Raw genomic sequence first — 19,591 nt, 5'->3', positions numbered from 1 at the left:
GTTTATTTATATTTTATAAATACAGTGGGCTACTGGCAAACCTTCCATTCACACATCTCTGTTTTAACCTGTAGGTGCAAATCAAAGCACAATCTGTTTCTCCCGGGCGGCGGACCGAAAAGCACAGGCAATTGTGTGTTGTGAACGCGGGCAGTTAAGGTCATGGAAACTCCAATTTCTCACCCACGTGTTGGTCTGGGAGTGATCGTAAGCCACGTCTCTTCCCTGACAACCTGACTCAAACAACACATACACAGACACCAAACCTCTGACTCATCCGCTCATCACAGCACTTGAAGGGTAAGCGTTTCTCTGGTGTACTGAAATGACAGCAGCTATCGAACGATTCGCTGTTGATGGATCTGTGCACATCCATTAATGCTTTGATTTCATTCCGACAAAGCAGAAAACAACATTTAAAAATATTTATAAAGCACTAACTAAAGATGTGTACAAATCGATGACCACTTTGCCGCGCATCCCTCTCAAAAAGCAATACAAGTGATCATGGGCCTTCACGTAATGCTTCAAATATACAAACGAATACAGGTCAGGATATACAAGGAATTTCAAGATACACGTATCAGCCCTCTAACTCAACGTACAAAATAAGCATATAGCTGTAAACTTCTTTCTTTAACTAGAGAGCACTTACAAGTTGTGATTGGCTCAGTAAATCAGTAATAATCAACGCGCAAATATAGCGTTGATGTACATAACATTGAAGCCTACAAAAATAACGTATAAAGACACGTATTCTGAAAGTGGCAGTACTCAAATGTACCGATAACCCGACACAGCCCCGATCGGACGAACTGTTACAAACAGGCGCATGTCAGAGGGTGAGAGAGGGAGAAGCAGGGAGAGGGAGGCGCAGGACAGCGTTGAGCAGGAGGGTTATTAATGCAGACACACGGTTAAGTTTTGCATTTTTCATGATTGGTGCTAGGTGACTCGAGACACAGGAGGCTGTTAAGCTATTGGTATTCCACCGGCTGATCAGTTTACTAACCAATCAGTTCGGCAAAGAATCTTCTGCTTTGCAGACACCCCTAACCTGATCAAGGTCCACAGCTTATATATCATCCATTTATACAGAAGGGTATTTATGCAAGTAATTCAAGTTAAGTACCCTGCTCGGGGGTTATATTGCAGGGCTCTAGAGAGAGTCAAGCCCTTGCATTTTACTACCACAATAAGCTACACAGTACAATTCAGGTTAAGTGGGCTACTTATGAGACACTACAATAGCACTGCAGATTCCAATGGGGATTTGAACATTTTTTTCTGGCAACAAGTTTCCAAACTGCTGCACAGCATCAGAAACCTAATGCCATTGTGACATCACAGCTCCCACAATGCACTGCAGTTTGAGGCAGTCCCGGCTTTACTGGAAGCATGTTAGAACACTGTTGAATTTCCCTATGGCTGGCTTCTGCTCCGTGCACTGATCCGGCTGTAGTAAAACCCGGACTGGCTCAGTCTGCTATGCACTGGGCTTTGGTATTCCACCCCTCAATTGGCCCAGTTACTCTCTCACACTGGGGTGAAATGCAGAGCCCCCCACCCAAGCCAAACGCAGCATTTCAGAACTGTTCAGACACTCCAGTTTCAACTCCCCTCTCTGCCACCTAGCACCTCGCCAACAAAATTCTGTAAGGAGATGAGCCAGGGGACGTTAGTAGATGCTTGAACTACAGAGGCCAGATCACAGGGATGGTTAATGGATCCTGCTCTCTTCCAAGCTGCTGACTGTGTTGGGGCACCTCAAATGCACGTCACTCATTGGCTAGCCCCAGTGGGAGGCGGGGCTTGGCAATGTGTGAGAACACAGTAGGCCTCCGTGCTGCACGAACTCTAAATTTACCTGTATTTTATTTACAGCTGTGTGTGTGTGTGTGTGTGTGTGTGTGAGTGTGTGTGTGTGCATGTGTGAGTGTGTGTGTGTGCGCGCGTGTGTGTGTGTGTGTGTGTGTGTGCATGTGTGCGTGTGTGTGTGCGCGTGTGTGTGTGCGTGTGTGCGTGTGTGTGTGTGTGTCTGTGTGTGTGTGTGTGCGCGCGCGTGTGTGTGTGTGTGTGTGTGTGTGTGTGTGCGTGTGTGTGTGTGTGTGTGTGTGTGTGTGTGTGTGTGTGTGTGTGTGCGTGTGTGTGTGTGTGTGTGTGTGTGTGTGTGTGTGTGTGTGTGTGTGTGTGTGTGTGCGTGTGTGTGTGTGTGCGTGTGTGAGTGTGTGTGCGTGTGTGTGTGTGTGTGCGTGTGTGAGTGTGTGTGTGTGTGTGTGTGTGTGTGTGTGAGGGAAAGGGTGCACTAGGTTTACCTGGGTTTGACTGCAGACACTTTGGCTGTGCGACTGCTGGGGACTGCAGAAGGGGTGTGGGGGCTGTGTACCCCCTGTGAGATGCTGACCTCAAAGGGGTTGGAGGAACAGGCCTCCTCAAAGGGATTATTCTCCTGGAAAGGGTTACTTGCTATGGATTCTTCTTTCATGTCCTCTTGCTGCCTCAACTCTTCATCTTTCCTGGCCTTATCCAGCCTCTTTCTCTCCTCTTCTTCCTCCTCCATCCTTATTCTCTCCTGTTCCTCCTCCTGCCTCTTTTTCTCCTGTTCCTCCTCCTGCCTCTTTCTCTCCTGTTCCTCCTCCTGCCTCATTCTCTCCTTTTCCTCCTCCTCCATCCTTATTCTCTCCAGCTCTTCCTGCCTCATTCTCTCCTGTTCCTCCTCCTGCCTCATTCTCTCCAGCTCCTCCTGCCTCATTCTCTCCTGTTCCTCCTCCTGCCTCATTTTCTCCAGCTCCTCCTGCCTCTTCCTCTCCTGTTCCACCTCCAGCCTATTTTTCTCCTGTTCCTCCTCCTGCCTCATTCTCTCCTGCTTCTTTCTCTCCTGTCCCTCCTCCTCCTGCCTCATTTTCTCCAGCTCCTCCTGCCTCATTCTCTCCTGTTCCTCCTCCTGCCTCATTCTCTCCTGTCCCTCCTCCTCCTGCCTCATTTTCTCCAGCTCCTCCTGCCTCATTCTCTCCTGCCTCTTTCTCTCCTGTTCCTCCTCCTCCTGCCTCATTCTCTCCAGCTCCTCCTGCCTCATTCTCTCCAGCTCCTCCTGCCTCATTCTCTCCTGCCTCTTTCTCTCCTGTTCCTCCTCCTGCTGCCTCATTCTCTCCAGCTCCTCCTGCCTCATTCTCTCCAGCTCCTCCTGCCTCATTCTCTCCTGCTTCTTTCTCTCCTGTTCCTCCTCCTCCTGCCTCATTCTCTCCAGCTCCTCCTGCCTCATTCTCTCCTGTTCCTCCTCCTGCCTCATTCTCTCCAGCTCCTCCTGCCTCATTCTCTCCTGCCTCTTTCTCTCCTGTTCATCCTCCTCCTGCCTCATTCTCTCCAGCTCCTCCTGCCTCTTTCTCTCCTGTTCCTCCTCCTCCTGCCTCATTCTCTCCAGCTCCTCCTGCCTCATTCTCTCCTGCCTCTTTCTCTCCTGTTCCTCCTCCTCCTGCCTCATTCTCTCCAGCTCCTCCTGCCTCATTCTCTCCAGCTCCTCCTGCCTAATTCTCTCCTGCCTCTTTCTCTCCTGTTCCTCCTCTTCCATCCTTATTCTCTCCAGTTCCTCCTGCCTCATTCTCTCAAGCTCCTCCTGCCTCTTTCTTTCCTGTTCCTCCTCCTCCTGTCTTATTCTCTCCTGCCTCTTTCTCTCCTGTTCCTCCTCCTGCCTCTTTCTCTCCTGTTCCTCCTCGCTCCTCTCTGGCAGTGTGTGCAGGTCTTCGGTGGAGCCCGCGTCGGAGCTGTGCAAGCTGAGGGTGGACCCCACCCGTGGCCCCTCTGCGTAGATATGACTGCCGTTAATGCAGACGCCGCTCTGCTCGGCCACGCCCTGCTCCGCCACGCCCTGCTTGGAGCCGTGGGACACCTTGCTGTCAGAGCTGCCCGTCCGCTTGTGCGTCAGGAATTTGAATTTCTTCTTCCCTGCAGGACAGAGAGAGAGAGCAGAACAAAGCAGTGAGGTGGTGTCAAATTCTGTGTGTGCGCGTGGGTGTCAGAGATGCCCAGTCCTGAGGAGGGGGTTTGGGCAAAGGATGTATGCTTCACAGAATTTGACACCAAAACACTGTATGGCATGCAAGAAAGACAATTCATAAAAACCAAGTCAAGTTTTTTTTTCCCTGTCAAGGACTGTGTGGAAACTGCAGCTGTTTCTGTGTAAATAAGCACTACAGAGAGATCTGTTTTCACTCAAACAGCTAGGCAGAAATATATATATATCTATATGTTTGCATGTTATGTAATACCAGGTTCTTATAAACTCCTTCATGAATATTAATGGGAAAGAATGAAACATGATTTTCCTACTTTTTTTGTTAATTAAAGAGCATTTGAATCAATCACCGATCTCATGATCAAATATTGGCCCAATGTTCAGTTGGATAAACGATCCAATATTCAATCTCCTCCCTAGTGTAGGTGTGGTCAGAGTGTCTGGGGGGGTCAGCCCCACCCCCTCACCTTCTGGAATGTTCAGGCCGGAGGAGCGGCTGCCGCTGAGGGCGGAGTTTTGCTCCGGGAGGGACCCCAGCGTGGACATGGACTGGGACACATTCCGCTGCAGGTTGGACTTGGGGACGAACAGCGACTTCAGCTTGGACTTCTTCTTCTTGCCTCCCGGGGTGCTGGGCTGGCCGTCCTCCTCCCCCTCGCTGTCCGTCATCGCCTGGGAGACGGGCGGTACGATGGCAGAGGCCGAGTCGGAGATGCTGTCCTTCTTGCCGCGGATCTTGTCCTTGAGCTTGCCCATGCGGGAGCGAGGCTTCTCCGTCGCCGAGAGGTCGAACATGCTGGCCGTCATGTTGTTCCGCAGGAACTGGATGTCCAGGAGCACCTCTCCTCTCTCCTTATCCTTCTTCCCGGTCTTATCCAGCAGCGTGAACCATCTGTGGGGACAAGGACCCAGAGCTTTAAATCAGCTTTACTTTACAGCTGTCAGCTGGAGGGGAAACAGATGAAGAAACCATAAAGAAACAACTTAAACCAACAGCATTGCCAACACAATGAAACAAAAGCACACAACAGAATGAAAACTCTTTACACACTCTAATGTACTCCGGTTTTTTGAATTTTGAAGAAGCCCAACCAAGAAGCTCTCCATCGTTAACCTCATCCAGTGCCTGCTTAGGTTTAAAATTATCCATATTATTGTTCAGTCATGCTCACATTTCAACAGAGGACAGAGAAACACAGACAGAGTGAGTGAGAGAGTTTTGGAATTAGTGAAGGAAATGAATCATTAGACTTGTTCCTTTTTCACATCCATAAAATGTCAAATAAAAACGTGTGGACTATAAGCAAGCTTGACAATTTAGTACACCAGAATGTGTTTCAAAATCTTGAAAAGGCCAACAAAAAAGAGAAAGAGTTATCAACTTCCCGGAGACAATTAAAGCAAAAAATGCACTTAAGTGGAGCATGTTCCACTTTGATGATTTGATAAAGCTGGGAAGCAGGGGGAAAGTCACGGTACCTAAAAATAGCCCACGGCCTTTTCATTTTCCCCTAAGTGGGCAATGTAACTAACTACGAGTACGCTGTGTGGAGATGGCTGGTGTACCAGCTTGCCAGCTTCCCAGATGGCGACACACAGTGCCTACTCACTGTAGAGAGTTAAGGTGAATCTCAGAGTGTTTTATATCCAGCACCCTGCAGGTTTACAACCCTGCTCCACCCCAACCAGTCCCGCATCCTCCAGAGAGCCCATGGCTGACCATCCCAACCGATGGACAAGAGTGTCCCCTCAAGCATCACCTGCAGCTCCTACGCTCCATTAATGGCCCGGTTGGATGGGCGTTTTGTCAGAATGCCAACAATACAGCTTCCCCTCCCATCCTTGTCCGGTGGACACAGGCAGTGTAGAGTAATGTTCCTTTTCATCTCAGAACACTTAGCGCCATCACTGTTTACGAAGCTGGGAGGTGACTTATCTGCCGTAGACATGACAGTAGGTGATGGAATGTGAACAGCCATCACACAAGCACACACACAGTGCTAGACGAATCTTATCCGGCAGGTTTGGTTTTTCTTTTTACCCCGGGAACTGCCGCACGCTCATCTGACGTTGGAGTGCTGAAGGACAACGGACACCACCCCGCTCCAAAACACTAGCCTACAATAAGCGGCCATTTTTCTGCACTTCAAGTCCCACAGTGCACCACAGGAAGGCAAACGCTGAAGAGGGATAGGTGCATTCCTTGCTGACATCATTGGAGGAATTCACACGTGCCTGATCAGTCACTAGAGGGAGCTAGTGAGCGGTGTGGCACAGGGTCCGTGGCTGTTGTAACCCACCTAACCCCAAAGGAATGGAGCCCATTATGCTGCAGTTATGTTGTGTCATGCTGCCCCGCACTCCCAGCCTTTGCTGACTAATGACACAGCCCACGCCCACAGTCTGAGCTCAGAATGAACGCCTTTAACAACTGAGCCACTTGGGAGTCTCCTTTTTCTGTATTTTTACATAGTTCATGTGCCTGAGTGACGTCCATTTTGTCTAGATTGACGTTAGTGTCTGGCATTTGGTGTTTGAGGCATTGAGAGGGAGACTCCACAATAAGTCCTTCAATGCTAATGATGAGCCCATGTGAACAGGAGGCTGGTAAGGGCATTGGACAGTTTGGAAAACTCAGATGGGTCACCGCATTGCCTGAGACTTTCATTCACGGTGTGCTAAGATTGAGAAAGATGACTATCTGGCATCCGGGTTGAAATCAAAATTGCACTACAGTTCAGAACAGAACATGCTTACCTCAGTAACTCATTTCCTTTCTCAGCAGTAATTTCCCTTGCTCAGAACAACCAGTGCCAATCTCACTCGTGACTGCAGGTAATATGCATCTCATTTCAATTTATTCTTCATAAACAATCCATAATGGGGAAATTCCCCCACGCAGACTATGCTAACGGGTTTGTCATTTACCATTTTCACTTCATTATGAATGCTGAGATTTGTTCTAAAAAGATAAACACTCTGAAATTGTCCTGACAGTTTGACGCAAGCCTACAGCTGGAAAGTTTTGGTCACAGTTTGAAAGTCTGAGTAAAAATGAATTAAATTCCAGGCCGCAGCAGACACAGGCTGTGTGGGTTGTTTAGGTTTCCACTCCATTACAGACGGCTCTCAGTGATTCGCGGGCCGGTGCTGTGGCTCCGGGGAGAGGTAGAGGCCCACAAGCTTCATTTCATATCACCACATATTGTTAACATTCCTCAGCTCTGGCTTCAGAACAATATCCTTACAGAAAGGCTTAGTGCCATGTCACAAACTCAAGCACAAACACACACACACACACACACACACACACACACACACACACACACGCATACACACGCACACACACACACACACACACACACACACACACCACACACACACACACACACACGCATACACACACACACACACACACACACGCATACACACACACACACGCATACACACACACACACACGCATACACACACACACACACACGCATACACACACACACACACACACACACACGCATACACACACACACACACACACACACACACGCATACACACATACACACACACACACACACACACACACGCACACGCACACGCATACACACACACACACACACACACACACACACACACACACACACACATGTACACACACACGTACACATGCACGCATGCACACATATACACACGCATACACACACACACACACACACACACACACACACACACACACACACACACACGTTAACACACACACGTACACATGCACGCATGCACACATATACACACGCACACACACACACATGCACACATGGGCAGACACGCACATAAGCACACAGACACACACATACCCTGCACCATGACTAGCAGAACACCTCTTGTTCAGCATACTCTGACCATAAATGTGCGGCATCTGCCATTTCACCTAGAGTCGACCGCCTTTTTTTTTTTTAATAATCGTTGTGCTCCAGTTATTTTGCCGTTATGGCTGGGGTCAGCATGCTCGAGCTGCTCTTCCCTGAAATGCACATTTCTCTAGGAAAGGAGTCCGGAAACTGGTGGGTATAGCAGCCAGAAAGTGTTACACAAAGGCAAACAGCTCTGTGCAGGGAACGGTAAGACTCTCCTGGGAGGTCATGAAAAACAAGGTTTGCCATGCAGCGACTGCAGACTTGAGACAGAGGAAATGACAAGAACTAACCACACACACACACACACACACACACACAAAAACAAAAGACACACTGTCCACGGTAAACTGAACTAGTGTCAGAGGTAAGGCATGTGGCTAGCTGACAGGCATACATTACACCTTCTATATAACAGCATGTGCCTATTCTATCCTGGGCAACGTCCATAGCTTATGTTTTTATATTATTTTCTAATCTAACCTCTGTGTAGGGTCACCTGAAAACCAGCTCTCCTTTACAATGATTACCTGGGGGAGGGCATTATTGCACAGTGTGGTGCGGTGGTTGTATTGCACCCTTGAGCATGGTAATTTCCCCAAATTACTTAAGTAAGGACGAAAGAACCGCAACTGCTAAGCGCACAGATTTCTGTTCATGTGGCTGGATATTTATTAATGCAATTGAGCATTATTACAGCAAGTGCCCAGTTCCCTGCTCAAAGCGTAATGGCCGTGTGCCACCCGGGGAACGCTCCTTTTAATCTATGAATTAATACGTGATTTATACACCTCGTTATCCCACCATGCTAATTTAAACAATAATTTATATGCCCTGTTGTCCTGCAACGATCATTTCAATCGATAATTTTAATGTGCAATGCACACACCTCAATCTATTGCTAATTCACAAGCTAATTTCCATCTGTAATTTTTATGGCTCGTTATTCTGTGACGCTATTCAATCTGTAATTTTTACATGTGATTTACAAGGTTGGCTGTCCGTTTTATCAGCGTGTGCACGTTGATGGATGCACGTGCATGTGGCGGGTGAGAGTGCGGTTTCGGTACAGCGCCAGGAGGAAGTTTTGTTGAAGAACACCGAGCTTCCTCTGACTTTATCTGACCTTAGCCTCATCTGTAATCAGATGTCCTTTTTGAGCACGTGTTGAGAAATTCAGGAACAATGCGTCTGGCGTGTGAGGCAGAAATATCACTTTGATTTCAACTACCCGATCGATCTTGCTCAGCCGGTTCGCCCAATATAATACTGAATGCTATTCTGCGAACGCTGGGATCAGAAGGTAAAAATGGCATCGCATTGTATCTGGCCTCAGAAATAAATACATACGGCGCGCACATGTTTGCCACGCATTCCATGAATTTAACACAAGAGCGTAAGAGAATGTCCGCTCCAAGTCTTTTTTTAAACAAATTCTGAATTTCGTAATCATTGACTTTAATGCAATATAATCATCAATTACTGGAGCCAGAATATTATCGTCATAAAGCTATTATTATCATCATTCGTTATTTGTTCGGTGCATACTTTGGAGTGACAACTTAGTTTTAGAAAGTTGATAAAGGTATAATGCCCAAACTGGGAAGCAAAATGGCAGCCTCTAGGTGACAAAGCCAACGGCTCATGACCCCCTGTGCCACTCTGCTGCACTTGTGGCCATAAACACACACACACTGACCTGATTAAGGATAAATTCATCAAAGACTTTGCTCTGATGTCCACCTGTGTCCCTCACATTCCCACATTAATCCTGGCAGAACACTATGAAGGTGGCCATTCCTCTGTATGTAGAGCGGAAATGAGCGAGTGAGTCCTGGGGCCTCTCTCCTCTGGCTGCATGGACTCATATGGCTGTAAAGAACACTCTGGGATTTCCTGTGTGTAATAACCAGTAGGCTAGCATATAATGTTCTAGAAAAGTGTGCTAATGTCAGTGTTAGATGGTGTGTTTGGTGTCGGTGAGCCGTGACAGTGAGTCAGATTGGACTCCCGGTACCCACACTCCCCGTGTCGTAATAGAGGCTGTACTTTGTTCCCGTTGGAAAGAAAAGTGGTTTATTTTTATGTGTTACAAAAGAGCTCAGTGCTAAGAGGTCAGTCTTTATGACGGTGTCGCTGCGCACTGACATTTCAGAATAACGTGGAAGTAGGGCAGCAATTCACTACTGCTCCACACAATGTAGGCCCAGCCTCTCTGGTGAATTCAATACCAGTGTGTGTGTGTGTGTGTGTGTGTGTGTGTGTGTGTGTGCGCGCCCACGTGTGTGTGCATGCATAAGCAAAGTAAACAGGAAAAACACCTCGCTGTCTCTCTCTCTGTCTGCACTTAAGATACCAAGACTGTGGTGCATAGGCAATACTGCAGTCCTTTAAGTCTTAGAGAATAATCAACCGGTAAAAATTCTACATTGACCACATTTTTGTTCTGCTTTCCCTTTCTCTGGTGTAAGGCTGTGCACCAAATGAACCCATGAGAAACGGAGACCAAGCCAGCTCAACACGCTCACCTGGCCCCACTTTACCTGCAGCTGCTAGGTATACCTGTCACAGCATGAGTACTGCACACCCACATTTTCACTGATGTCATAGTTCATTATAATGAAGTTGGTGTGGAGACAGAACCCTGTTCCCTTAAGAGACATGCTGTTGCACATCCACCCAGGAAGAGTCCTGCAGTCACACGACCTTACGGGGGAAGGTGGGGCAGGGACGGTGTTATGGGGGGACCTCAGTGCACCCCCAGTCATCTCCTTAAATCCCAATGTCTATATAGTATTTATTACGGTCTTTAAGTTATGACGCGGGTTGCAGGTGCACCCCTCTGTATTTTCTGGTGCCTAGCCTGAGGTGGGGTATGACAGAAAGAAGGCGCCATACTATAAACCCCTGAGCCAAGACGTTTAACTTTGCCTCTTTCTAGCTCCAGCTAATGAAAAGAGGGGTGAGGGTCATCTACTGCAAGTGGCAGCAGTTTAACCTCTGAAGCAGGAGAGAAATGGCAGAGTGGGCATCTCTCAGTGGTGCGCTCGGCCCTGGAGGAGCTGTCAAGGAGAAAACGATGACACTGCACATGATTATTTATTTTCGCGCTCGCTCACACAGGCTTCACTTCCTGTGTCCCAGCACCAACCCTGAACTGCCAATGAACAAGGCCAAGTGACTGACACGATACTCTCTTATCTCTACCAGCAGCTGTATGTGTGTGTGTGTGTGTGTGTGTGTGTGTGTGTGTGTGTGTGTGTGTGTGTGTGTGTGTGTGAAGCTTCCCTTCAGCCTGTTTAAACTATGCTATCAGAAGCACACAGAGGTCTTACACATTACACTTTCTCGCCTCCACAGACCGCACAATCCCTATTAATAGTCTGTGTGCAGCTCAGTCATAGGGAGATAAGAAAGGACAAAAAGTATAACAACAAGAATAGAGAATTCAGCCCCCCTTTACTTTCATTTGCCTGTCTTCCAGTCCAAGTCCTTCACTGCACGTTGAGTTTGGTCTTTAAGGCTCCCTGACTCTATTATCAATCCTAGAAAAGTAGCCCCAAGTATAGAATTATAGCCAGTTATTCCATGTATTCATAACTCTCTGTGTAAAGGATATGTGTCCAGTGACCTTGTGAAAATGACCTGATCGATGATCAAATGTCCACCTGTGTCCCTACCAGTCCCAGCTTCTACCTGGCTGAATACTATACAGGTGAGCTTTCTTCTCCAGCTATGAATGCACAAATGAGTGAGTGAATAAGTGAGTCCACGGAGTCTGGCTCTGTCTATGTATTTGTATGGTTTACTTATTTTAAAGGCTGCTCTGGGATATTCCCCTGAGTAATAGCCAGTGGGCTAAGAAGGTAATGTAGAATGGTGTGTGGTGTTAATTTGAGACTGAAATTTATTTCAGGTAAACATGCCTTTTCCAGACCATATCACAAGGGCAGCATTTCACCAAGCACACACCAAGCAAAAAGCTGAGCAAAAACAAATGATTTATACTAACTAAGATGAAAGGGAAGCATTTTTTTTCAGAGAGTGATACATTGACAGCATTGGTGCTGCACTGTTTTTTAAGAGGAGCGGCAGTAACGTTAGATGGCAAGTTTAGAAGGTGACCTCAAACTCAGCTAAGTTTGTAAGGAATATATCAGTACTCATGTCAAATTCAGCAGCAGGCCGTTTACTTCTCATTTTTGTACAAAGCACAGGAATTTGCTTCTAGCTTAAAGCTGGCCAAAAAAAAAACTTTGTAGTCTACCACTAGAGTTACCCTTTGAAAAGCTGATTTATAAATGCCTTGTCTATCCAACCAAACAGAATATACTGTATCTGTGCTGGAAGGCAAGCTTCAGAACATTTTCCCCGGTTTGGTTGGGTGTGTGAGAACAGATGATGATGATGATGATGATGATGACGGTGTATATTCACGTTTGACCGCATGTGCTCTGCACCCTCCTGCATACATCTCCCAGGTGACAATCAAACCCAACAGGTGTGGCTTTTACCACCTGAGCGGCCTCACCTCGGTGCCTCTGCCCCTGGTAGACTGCGCCCTCGCGCCCAGCGCAGGAATGAGTTAAATTGTTTCTTAGGAGCGTGACACACGTCACCTGCACTCTGTTATTAGCGGTGCAGAATGTGTCACCACACTGAACGCCACTCCCTCCCATTTAAACAGACAGCTGCAGAATGTGTCGCCACACTGAACGCCACTCCCTCCCATTTAAACAGACAGCTACGACAATGAAGAACAGGGAGGCGTCCAGAGAGGGAGAAGATGCCCATTGTGACGAGTGACGGTCTGGGAAAAACAGAGCGATGAAGATAAAAGCAGAACAGAGAGAGGAATGCTGGGAACAGGGTGATCCGTCCCCCTAACGTGACGTGGCGGAGGGCGAAGTTGTGCGTTACGTCACTTATCAGCTTACCGGAGGCGCTCTTGCAGGGCGACTGACATGGCTCTGATTTGATGCAAAATCCCTTGGCACCGTGCAGGTGAAGCGTTACTGAAGTGGTTCAGGTGGAAGCACCTTGCTGAAGGGTACTGCAGAAGTGTACCCCCTTGGAATAAAACCTATATCCTTCCGGTTAAACACCATGACACCCAGTCTCAAAGGAAAGTCACCTGCCTGACTAAGGAGGGTAATAAAAACAGAGAGAAAGAAGAGGAGAAAAGAAATAAGAGGGAGAGGCACAGTACTGGCCCAGCATGTTTCAGCCTGATACAGCCTGAGGGCCACAGCCTGACAAACCGCCAGTCATTATTATTATTATTATTATTATTATTATTATTATTATCTATACCCAGTTCAATCACATGTTCATTAGTTCATTAGATTTGTAGACATAATTTATGTTTTTTGTTCCTTTTATCTCTTTCTTTCCTGTTATATGAATAAATATGTGTGTATGTTTGTGTCTCTATGCACATTATGTGTTTTGGTAGTATCTGCACTTTGCAACTTTGAATTTGAGAAGATGAGGAGAGAAGGAGAGAGGGTAGGGACAGAGAAGAGAGACAGAAGGCCTCAACACAAAGTTAAAGAAAACAACAAAAAATGAAAGAAAAAATAGAACAAAAAAGAAAAGGTGTGTGTGAGAGAGAGGATGAGAGAGACAGGAAGAGGGAGAGGACAGAGAACACCACAGCCGAGACGGGGGGATCAGACTTCTTTCTGCGCCTGTCTCTGATATAGCCGCTGTCATCAACTCTGTTTAAGGCTGTAGAAACTTGGTCCAGAGAGAAGTTGCCTGTAAGTGCTGATCTCTGACCAGATTCCCCAGCCACAATTCTAATCATAACTACTATGAGCTAAACAGCAAAACTAGTCCCAAATCAGCACTTACCAGCAACTTCTGCCCACAGCCTGAAACGCCGAGGGTGTGTCCACCCACAGGAAGTGGTTTTGTGTGAACACAAGAGGTGGAACTTCCTCAACACAAGACCAGCTGACCCCACGGTCACTGCAGAACTCTGCAGTCAAGCCCCGGTACTAATATCGCAACACACAGATTTTAATCGTGTGAATCAAACTTGCTTTATAACGTGGTAACTGTGGTAAGCACACGTGTGTGAATAAAAGCAGAGTCTCAATTCAGAATTACTAAGGCGTTTTCAACTGGTGGCAGCTGGTTCATTCAGATTCACTGGATCAGCAGAAATTCAGACAACTGCCAGGTGAAAAATTAAAATGACAAAAACCAGGAGGAGCCATTCTATAGTATTATCCCACATCTATACCACAATGCCGTTCTACGCAGTCATCTGTAACTTCATGTCTAATTCGAAAGTGTGTGTGTGTGTGTGTGTGTGTGTGTGTGTGTGTATTGACAGGCTTCCGCCACTCACGCTGCCCTTATCAAACTGTCCCCGTCGGTGTGGACACGCTCGAGTGTGTGGGGTGGGGCAGTGTGTGCAAACGAGTGCAGGACGCTTTCAGCTGCTAAACATGAGACACGACAGCAGGCCCACACAGGTGCCCAGAGAGGGACAGAGAGACCAGGCGCCCAGTGAGCGGCACGATCACAGCATCGTGACTAAATAAAGATACAGGCATTACCATTAGAGAAGACAGCACAAAAAAAGCCCACACCACTCGTTTCCTCAGTGATCCTCCTCTGAGCTCCGAGGCAACCTCAAGTTACTCTACATATACATGAATGCATGAAGAGCTCAGCCCAGCGAACTGAGAGAAACAGGTAGACAGTAATTGGAAGCTCTCTGGTTCAGTGCTGGGTCCGCAGTCACAAGAAGAAAGATCTCCAGGTGAGTCCTGTTTACTTTTCCGTAGTATCATGCCGCTGGAACAAAGTGAAGCAGGAACACCTGAACAAAGAGGTCTGTGAACCTGGGCGGCTCAGCAAGGAAGACCTTCATTTTATTCTTCATATTTCATAGTATTTCATATTTCATATAGAGGCAGTCTGTGATGGTGATTTCAGAGAAACAGCCCCACAGTTTCAGCACTTGAGGCATGACTACCAGTGAATGTAGTAATGCAGTATATATCCAACTGAACAGAAAAAGCCAGGGGAAAGAGATAACACAAAAGACAGACATACCCCAAGGCTTGTGGAATGATGGACACACAGACCCTCACAGGTACCAATGTGCACTCACACACACGCACATGCACGCACACATGCAGGTGAGAAGATGAAATCAGAGTAAGGCATGGAGGTGTCGTCAGTCTTGGGGAGAGAAAGAGAGACGGGTCTGTTTACAGGGCACAGAGGGGATCGTTTTTCAAAGGAGGATCAGTTTACTCCTTAATCTACAGAATCTTACACACATACATATAAGAGTACACACACACACACACGCGCACACACACACACGCACACACACACTCACACGCACACGCACACACAGACACATACACACACATGCACACGCACACACACACACACACACTCACGCATACGCACACACACACACACACACTCACGCACACGCACACACACACACTCACACACACGCACACACACACGTACACACACGTACACACACACGTACACTCACACCCACGCACACATGCACACACACACACACGCACACACATAGAGCAGCAAATGCACAATTCACCTCACTGTCCTGGTCAAATTCAGAGCTGTCCATCACCCCTGATCATCCCAGCACTTTCACTGGATTCATAAGCCCCTCCCTCTCTGCCAGCTGCTGTGTGGTGAATGGTTCATAAGCCCCTCCCTCTCTGCCAGCTGCTGTGTGGTGAATGGTTCATAAGCCCCTCCCTCTCTGCCAGCTGCTGTATGGTGAATGGTTCGTAAGCCCCTCCCTCTCTGCCAGCTGCTGTATGGTGAATGGTTCGTAAGCCCCTCCCTCTCTGTCAGCAGCTGTGTGGTGAATGGTTCGTAAACCCCTCCCTCTTTGCCAGCTGCTGCGTGGTGAAGGTTGTGGTGTGAAATGGCTGCCATACATCAGCCTGGTGGGTCTATACGTTGCTTGGTGGTTGAGATGTGAAGCACTTTGAGATCCTTGAAAAGCCACATGTGAAAACAATCATTGCTTTCATCACTGTTCCCTGCAACCAGCTGCATGAGGGACGAGATTAGCTGAAAGCTGGATAAGGGCAAAAATTCTTGATCCTGCAAGAATCCTGCAGAATTTTTCTTCCAGACAAAGGCATTGTGAAAGTACTAAACAGATTAACGCCCACCCTCCCCCCTCCCTGGCATGACTAATGCTCCATAAATACCCCCCCAATACAAGCTTATCTGCAAAACCGCCATTGTGACCCAAGGCGACACTCAGCAGAATAACATTATATGATGTTGCTCAGAGAGACCAAATGTCAAATACCACTGAGATGGCAGGCAATGCAAAACTGCAGTCTTCCTAAAGAGTCTCCTCATAGGGCACTGATGACAGGACTCTAAGACAGGAACTCACTCAGTTTTCCCCTCTGACTCATGATTCCCCCAAGCTCACAATCTGGCAACCGTCGAGAGCCGTTCGGGCTTGCTGGTAATGCCAGACCACCTCACAGGACTGCGTGTGTGGTTTGGATGCATTCACAAATCCCCTAAAATGAAAACTGTGATGAGTAAAAAAAAAAAAAAAAAAAAAAAAAAGGAAAAAAATCTAGCTCATTTACCAAAATGTAAATGGGATAGATTCTAAACGACCATCATCTGAAGGATGTTGGCTACTGTGTCCTTGTCTTTTGCCAGTGGAAAATTGTTTTTGTCAAACAAACTATAATCCGTCAAAAGAGAACGGAGCTGTCCCGGGGCGATTTCAAATTAGGCAGAAGACAGAGGGCCGGGTGTTCTCTTTTGACAGCAGCCGCATCCAGGTGTAGCAAAACAAGTTTCAATCCTCAGAACCGGCTGTGATTTCCCCAGCTAACCCGTATGGCACAGTGGGAGGAACATGACAAGCGGGAGCGGAGAAAACGGCAAGGAGCAAAAGGGGTTAATTAATGTCAGTTTGTCAGATTTGCCCTTTTGTTTGCTAATAGCGAGAGAGCCGGTTTTGTAGATGAGAATTTCAGAGTCTGTCTGACATGAAAGCAGGATTTGCCTCGGCTGCCAGCGGAGAAAGGAAACCTTAAGAACCGAGGCAGCGGGAGAGACATTTCCCCAGCTGAGAGACCGCGTTTAAGTAGAACGTTACCCGCAGTTATTATCGAGCCGTATCAAATAGCCTAAAGACCGAGCTATTATGGAAACTGGGCTGTTTTTTCACGCTTTCTGGGGACCTTATGAACTTCAACACTTCTTCTAACACTGGGCAATGGGTTTCACAGTAAACTTGAGTGTACAATACAATAAAGCCATTGTATTTGTGCCTTTTGCAGCACTGCTGCGTATAGGTAACTAAACAGAGTCCGTTCGGTTTAGGACTTCACTGATATGCCCACATAGCGATGTTTGTGAGTGAGGATTTGACTTTGATCATTCTGGTACCGCTGATGGCAAGGTCCACAAGACCGGGAGAACAATCTGTTAATCCTTGTCATGCGTGTCCCCCTTTTTTACACTCAAAAAAGTGTATTTGCGGTTCAAAACAGAGGGTTCGTCTGAGGCCATTTCACATAGGCTCCAGGGGTACTTACTCGGTCTTCGTGCGAGCTTTGTTCTCGTTGAGGTCCAGGAGGTTGATGACGGCTTGCCCAAGCAGCTTGTCCGGCCCCACCAAGGCCCGGTGCATGACGAGGACGCGCAGGGTGCAGCGTTCCGCGTTGCCGTGGTGGAAGAGCGGCAGGTCGAAGCTGGCCTCTACCTTCCACACGGGCGAGACGCACTTCTCGGCCACCGGAGTGGAGAACTTGTCCTTGGCCACCTGCATGATGGCGTACGCGTCGTTGGTGCCATTCTTACCCTTGATCCGCAGGTTTCTTGCCTGGAACACCGTTACCTGGACGCTCGTGGGATACCACTGTTGACTCTGGTCCGCCAAAGACATTGGTGCTCACGGGGGTTAGGAGGCTCGTCCGAACAAAAGCCTCCGGAATGCGTCCCAGGACAGAGCGGTTTTGTTTCTTTTTTATAGTTAGACAAACTTTTCTCGTCGCTCTTTCTTGCGAACTTTTACCTCCGCTGCGTAGCGGGTAGCGGCGCTCTGTCTCAAGCGACGCACCCTACTTCACGGTATTTCACAAGACCTGACACTCCCCCTGCTAGCCAACAGGAAGAACAGGGCGGCCCTTGCTGCGGCGTGGCACTAGATTAACTTTCCCAACGATTTACCCTGTCGGGGATTCTGCATATTTATGATTTCAGACCACTGACAGTAGTCATTTGAGTCGAACAAATTAATGTTAGTTAGGCAAACATCGCAACCCGTTTACATTACATCCAAGAATACGCTTTGAATGTTTACATATTATCTATTACACATCTGGATATTTACTGAGGCAGTGCAGGTTGTAGGCTACACTTTCCCCATGGGTATAGTAGAAGTGCCACATCAGGGAATCGAATCGACACCCATACCGAGACCTATAACTGAGTCTTGTTTTTGTCTGCCCTCATTCATCTAGTTCACATACTGCGTGTACACGGGGATTCTTCCTACGCTCAAGCCCCTGAGACCGTATTTCTGCCCATAAACAAAATCACTGACACCTCATTGGTTAGGTCCGCGTCAATGAATTGCGTCAACAGACGGTGGGAACAGGTAACGCATTTCCAAGACCAGTTAATAGGGTCCCTCAAATGGTGAAAACCAACTAAAGCAATGCGAGTCTGCGTAGTGACAGACAATGACTCCACCTTGTGGTCATTACCATTGATTCTGCATGGTTCTCTACTTGCTAAGTATGTGTCCGTCCTGTTTTTTTGTGTGTATTTATGTGCGTTTGTGATTTTGTGTGCATGATTGTTTATGTGTGCGTATGTTAGGGTGACCACACGTCCTCTTTTTCTCTTTTTGGGACCTAAAAATGCGTCCGAAAAAGAGGACATGTCCGGGAAAAAGAGGACGTATGGTCACCCTAGCGTATGTGCTAGTGTTGGGAGATAAACTGTTACATGAAAACACATAATGAAACAAAAATCGCAGCTCGTATCACGCACTTTTCCTTTAATCTGACCACCGCAAACAGACATATGATATACTCACGGAACATGGAATATTTCTGCCAGACGAACAGATTAAACTTTAAATAAACCTTTAAAATAAACCATTAAACTTTTAATAAACGTTGAATCCCCAAGATAAAGTATATAAACCCTGAGGTAACTAAATAAAACATCAATTTCTCTTATACAATACTGAGATTCAATATAAATAGTACATCACTACTGCAACTCCACCCTGCGCATACCATTCTGGTGTGATTGTTACTCTTAACGAACACCACAGTATTGCTGTTATACCACACTTCCACACTTCCTGTCATACCCTATGACAGAAGCAACTTCCTGTTTGAGAAATTGCCATTTCTAGGTGAGCCAGTTCTTGATAAACACAAGAAACCATCTTTCTTAACTTTTTGCTCACTGCTTACAACTAGAACTCAAGTGTTGCATATACAACATAAGTTATGTATGTTGTTACATAAATGTAAATGCATCTTTTTATAAAAATAAAATGCATCTTGAACACATCATTTAAAGCATCATTCAAAATCTATCATTTGATGAATTGCACAATGTACACAATTTTGGGGGGTGGTCATGGGCTGGTCTGTGAGGCT

The 19,591-nt window shown here is 47.1% G+C and overlaps 1 protein-coding gene across 2 annotated transcripts in view; it reads right to left on the bottom strand.

Annotated features, from left to right (window-relative positions):
• Positions 1-18,024, bottom strand: part of LOC118777556 (calponin homology domain-containing protein DDB_G0272472-like) — a 28,252-nt gene extending 10,228 nt beyond the window's left edge. Inside the window, exons 1-4 of one of the 2 annotated variants that reach the window (XM_036528607.1) lie at positions 17,507-18,024; positions 4,480-4,904; positions 3,111-3,942; positions 2,316-2,804 (exon numbers count right to left, since the gene is read on the bottom strand). In XM_036528607.1, coding sequence (XP_036384500.1) covers positions 2,316-2,804; positions 3,111-3,942; positions 4,480-4,904; positions 17,507-17,856 — 2,096 coding nt within the window. In that variant the 5' untranslated portion in view covers positions 17,857-18,024. Of the gene's footprint in view, positions 1-2,315; positions 3,943-4,479; positions 4,905-17,506 lie in introns of both variants that reach the window. The other variant, XM_036528606.1, reaches the window with a different exon arrangement.
• Positions 18,025-19,591: the final 1,567 nt, after the last annotated feature.

Source organism: Megalops cyprinoides, chromosome 5 (assembly GCF_013368585.1).
Source record: "Megalops cyprinoides isolate fMegCyp1 chromosome 5, fMegCyp1.pri, whole genome shotgun sequence".
In the NCBI taxonomy this organism is placed as follows: domain Eukaryota; kingdom Metazoa; phylum Chordata; class Actinopteri; order Elopiformes; family Megalopidae; genus Megalops; species Megalops cyprinoides.
The sequence above is the reverse complement of the archived record's forward strand: the minus strand, read 5'-3'. Positions and strand labels throughout refer to the sequence as shown.